At 56.3% G+C, this 4,703-nt stretch overlaps 1 protein-coding gene across 2 annotated transcripts in view; it reads left to right on the forward strand.

Moving 5' to 3' along the window:
- Positions 1-4,703, forward strand: part of TRAIP (TRAF interacting protein) — a 32,521-nt gene that overhangs the window by 22,048 nt on the left and 5,770 nt on the right. For both annotated transcript variants that reach the window (XM_006170941.2, XM_006170943.2), the window contains exons 6-10: positions 394-488; positions 991-1,104; positions 1,706-1,793; positions 2,303-2,392; positions 2,809-2,897. In XM_006170941.2, coding sequence (XP_006171003.1) covers positions 394-488; positions 991-1,104; positions 1,706-1,793; positions 2,303-2,392; positions 2,809-2,897 — 476 coding nt within the window. The remainder of the gene's footprint in view (positions 1-393; positions 489-990; positions 1,105-1,705; positions 1,794-2,302; positions 2,393-2,808; positions 2,898-4,703) is intronic.

A 4,703-nucleotide genomic window follows, 5' to 3' on the forward strand; every position in this document is an offset into this window, starting at 1 on the left:
GGCCTTTCCGCTACCTGCGGTTTCCCCCTGGCATGTTTTTTTAGCCCCCCAGGTTTGGGACTCAACCGGTGGATCCAGCCACAGGCTGGCCCAGTCCTCTGGACTTCTTTAGCTGCCTGCACCACACGTGCCAGGAGGCTCAGACCACAGGCCTTTCAGCTCCAGGTGGGCTGGCAGGTGCTGGGAGTGGGCTGAGCCGTGGTGAGGCGTCTTGGAAGCAGGCAAGGAATGAGAAAGCAGCTGGCTTCCCCTTAGCAGAAAAAGCACAGGCCAGAGTGGGGTCAGGAGTCCTGCCTCCTCGGTTGAAGGCACACAGTGGTCAGCAGTTCGAAAATGCGGTGCAGACTCCTCGAGACTCCTCCGGGCAGCAGGCAAGGCACATTTGCTTTTCAGAAGCAGATGAAGTACTTGGAGCAACAGCAGGATGAGACCAAACAAGCCCGGGACGAGGCCCGCCGACTCCGGAGCAAGATGAAGACCATGGAGCAGTGAGTTTGGAGTGGAGGCTGCCCCGTGCCCGTGCATCTAGGTTCCGGGGGTGGACTTCCAGGATCACAGCAGGGAGCGGGGCCAGGTCACCTCAGGCCCAACTCTCCGTAGGCCGTGGAGGGCTCAGGCCAGCCGGGTACGGGCACACGTCTCCTGGCTTACTATCCGAACTCCGCTTTCCACGGGGTGTCTTGCCACATACCTCCCTGTCCCTGTCGCCTGTGGCCAGGTGACCTGGCGGGTCTTTCCCTCCAGAAACCTCTCCTTGGAAATCCCCTGACCTCGAAGTCCCCCACCAGCACCGTTTCTTCCCCAGCAGCATCTCTGGAGCTGGACTCAGCTCTGCTGTGGGGCCTTTCCTTGGGCACACCCACCTGCTAAAGCATCCTGGCAGCTCAGGCTATCACCATAGCAACAGCAGCAAAGGGAGGCAGAGCTGCACTGGGTACCTACCCGTCAGCCTCCAGATTTCAAATGCTGTGGGTCGGGTATGTTTTTCAGGATTGATCTCCTACTCCAGAGCCAGCGGCCCGAGGTGGAGGAGATGATCCGAGACATGGGCGCGGGACCGGCAGCGGTGGAGCAGCTGGCTGTGTACTGCGTGTCCCTCAAGAAGTGCGTGCCTGGCCCCTCAGGCTGGGAGCTAGCTTTGCTGTTGCTGCAGATGGAGTTAGGGGCAAGTTCTGGAGCCATGCTGCCTTAGTTTGAACGTGACTCCACCCCTCTCCAGTTTCTTGATCTCTGTGACGTCAGCTTTCTGAACAGAGAGTAATGGACCTACCTCCCAGGGCTGTTAAGAGAATTGTGTGCGTGCTAAGACTTGTGTCTGAGGGAAGTGACGCAGCTCTCTGAACTCTAAGCCCATCGTGACATCTGGAGCCTGTTTCCCATCACCCCTGTTTCTGACCCCTCCTGGCTTGGATCAGAAACTTTGCTCATGTTTTTTTACTGTGGTGGTTGTAAGCTTGGCGGGAAGGAGGGCCAAGAGGGTCCAAGATACTCCCTGAAAGGACCAAGGGGTGTTGGGCGCCCCCTAGGGAGGACAGGGAACAGAGCTACCTGGCATCCTGTGCAAGGCCCCTGCTGGGCCCAGGATCAGAGTAGGCATGAGGATGAGCTGCGGGCTCGGGCAGGGCTTTGTGTTAGCGTGGTGCGGGCCTCAGTGTGACCCACGGGTCGTCCTGCTCTGGCATCTCTTTCCGTGACCATGTTGCAGGGAGTACGAGAATCTGAAAGAGGCACGGAAGTCCTCGGGGGAGCTGGCTGACAAGCTGAGGAAGGACTTGTTCTCCTCCAGAAGCAAGGTAACTCGGAGCAGAGGCAAGGGGAAGGGGGCCGTCCTGTGTTATGCTCACTCGGGTCTCGTTCGGGTACAGCTGACCTCTTGGGGCTACGGAGACCAGTGACTGGTCCTTCCTGGCCACTGTCTGTGGCTTGTCCACTTGGGGTGGCAGACCCCAATATGTGCACATTCCCGCTCCCCTCTGCTCTTCCAGGCTCCTGGGCACCTAGCTGCTGCAGGGCAGAGGTATCAAACGTGACAGCTTCAGAGGCCTGTTTTTGTACCAGCCCAGAGTAGAAGGCTCTTAGAATCCCATTCTGCTGGCATAGCTGCTGCTTCCATTTCTGACATGGCGCATCCATGCAGGACGTGGGAAGTGGCCTTTGCTCCTGGGCAGCTCTGGGTGTGCACTGCCAGACCGAGGCCTCACCCCAGAGAGCCGGGGTCCCCTGACCATGCCCTGCGTAGCAACAGCTGGAGGCAGGGCCCATGGCCACCATTTGCCTTGTTCTCTACTCTATTTTCTTGTAGTTGCAAGGCGTCTACTCTGAACTGGATCAAGCCAAGTTAGAACTGAAGTCGGCCCAGAAGGACTTACATAGCGCTGAGAAGGAAATCGCGGTGAGGGACACCCCTCGCCTGGCAGGAATGAGAGCTGGTTTGTGTGTCCTCCCTATCTCCGCCCCAGAACCCTTGCGCCAGTCAGTGGTGGTGCTTCTGGGTCCCCGCGTCTTGCTGGCTCAGCGTGCACCTCGGTCCCTGACTGGTCTGGAGCCGGGTCCTGCTTGGCAGAGTGCAGTCAGAGCACCCTGCTCTCTTCTGTGCCTGCATCCCGGAGTTCTTGGTCACCAGGGGAGGGGCTCCCCTAGAGAGCAGTTCTGACACCTGCCATCTTGGCCTCCTGAGCCCGATTTTGGGGGTTCAGGGTTTGCTCTTTTCCTGGGGGCTCAGCCTTTGGTGAAAGCTGCTGTGTCCTCTGCATCATCTATGGACTCATGCCTTGGCCTTTCGCTCACCCTCCTTTTTCCTTCCCCAAGAGCCTGAAAAAGAAGCTAAAGATGCTACAGGAAACTTTGAACCTGCCACCAGTGGCCAGCGAGACTGTCAGCCGCCTACTTTTAGAGAGGTTCGTGGATGTCTGGGGTGGTACGGGGCTCACAATTCAGGAGAGCTCCTGGTAAGGGACTTTACTTATTGGGGTTCTGGTGGGGTGTGCCGACATGGACCTGAAGTCTATGGACCTGCTCTGGGAGCCAGCCAAGGTTTAGCTGGAGGGGGTGGCCTCATAGCCTAGCTGTCAAGGGAGCTGGAGCCCACATGACCAACTGTGGTTTGAGTCCTAGCCCTGAACGCTTGAAAAAATACACTGGGGGTGAGGCCGGCAGGTGGCGTGGTGGTTAAGGCGCTGGACTCCCACATGGCTGACTATGGTTTGAGCTCTGGACCTGGTGGCTTGCCTTTTCACTTTCCCTTTCTCTCGCTGTGTCTCTCTCTGGTCAAATTAAAATAAATGAATAGATAATAATAACAAATAAAATACATAATTCTTTAAAAAAAAGAAAAGAAAAAAATATACTGGGTGCATACACACCCTAAACCCAACAGTTGGAGAAATGGAGGAGAAGGGGTTGCAGTGTAACCAGAGCCCATCGTGGGCGGGTGTTTCTGTCTCTCTGTGGTGAATGTACATTGTCCCTGGCAATTAAAAAAGAAAAAGAATAAAGGGACCAGCAAGTGGCATAGTGGTTGAGGCGCTGGCTGACCACGGTTTGAGTCTCAGACCTGGTGGCTTGAAAATCACACCAGGCACGTGTGTGCGGTGTCCAAAATCCCTGAGGGAGAATGGAGGAGAAGCGGATCGATGTCTCACTTTCCCTGTCTCTCCCTGGTGAGCACACACACCCATGGCAAAAACCTGAAGAAGAATAATAGTAAAAATGATTTAGCTGGAAAGCAGCTTTGAGGGACATTCTTGGCTCCAGCAAGATGTGGCCAGGGAAGGCCAGAGCAGTTGGGATGGGGCAGGAGCACCGACTGTCTTGGGGCACCCCCTTGTGGAGTGACTTGTCACAGGCATCCATCCATCTGCCCAAACTGAAACAAAACCACTGACTCCAAGCATTTCCCTTCCTGTCTGGAAATGTTTAAATGTGATTTGAAGCTGCCAGCAGAGGGCGCCAAGAGGCAGAGGGACGAGCATCCCTGCCCGATGTGGAGCCTTTACGGACAGGGACAGGCGGAGGCTTTCGCTTGCCTCCCAGAGGACCTAGCTGGGAGCCAGACAGAAGACACACACCTCCTGTCCATGCCCCAGCCTTTTCATCTGAACCACTGCTCAGTGTCCTTGGAAAATCCATCTGCTGCCTCTTCCTCGCATCCAGTCAGTTGCTAGTGCCTGCACACCTAACCGTGAGGTGCCACTCGACCCCTTCCTGGGCACCACCTCCACTAGAGGCCTGGGACACATCCCCCTGCTCTTCCTGTCTGCCCAGCATATCAGCCCTGGAGGGGTTTCCCCAAAACCTGCTCACAGACACACACACACCTCCCAGCCCTCTTGGCCCTGGGCACAGTGGGCTGCAATGACTCTTTAGGCTTCAGGCCCTCATGCCGTCAAACATAGAGAACACTTCTTCCCTCGTGCCTGTGCCTTCTCCGCAGCTCTTCGGCACACTGAGGGGTCGGCCACCCTGCAGCCCCGAGTTTCCTGTCCTCAGCAGGACTAGGCCACCTCTGCAGGTAGCACGTCTCAGCCGCTGCGCCAGGTGCCGTGGCCACCGGAGCGTCTTGTCCAGCCTTGTCAGCCCAGCATGTACACGTTCAGCTCTGTGTAGGCGGGGGCCACGTCCTTTTCTTTTTATTTAAAGAATTATTTTATTTGACTTTATTTATTCATTCATTTATTTTTGGAGAGGTTTTTGCTATAGGGTGC

Source organism: Tupaia chinensis, unplaced genomic scaffold (assembly GCF_000334495.1).
Source record: "Tupaia chinensis unplaced genomic scaffold, TupChi_1.0 Scaffold149184_1, whole genome shotgun sequence".
In the NCBI taxonomy this organism is placed as follows: Eukaryota; Metazoa; Chordata; class Mammalia; order Scandentia; family Tupaiidae; genus Tupaia; species Tupaia belangeri.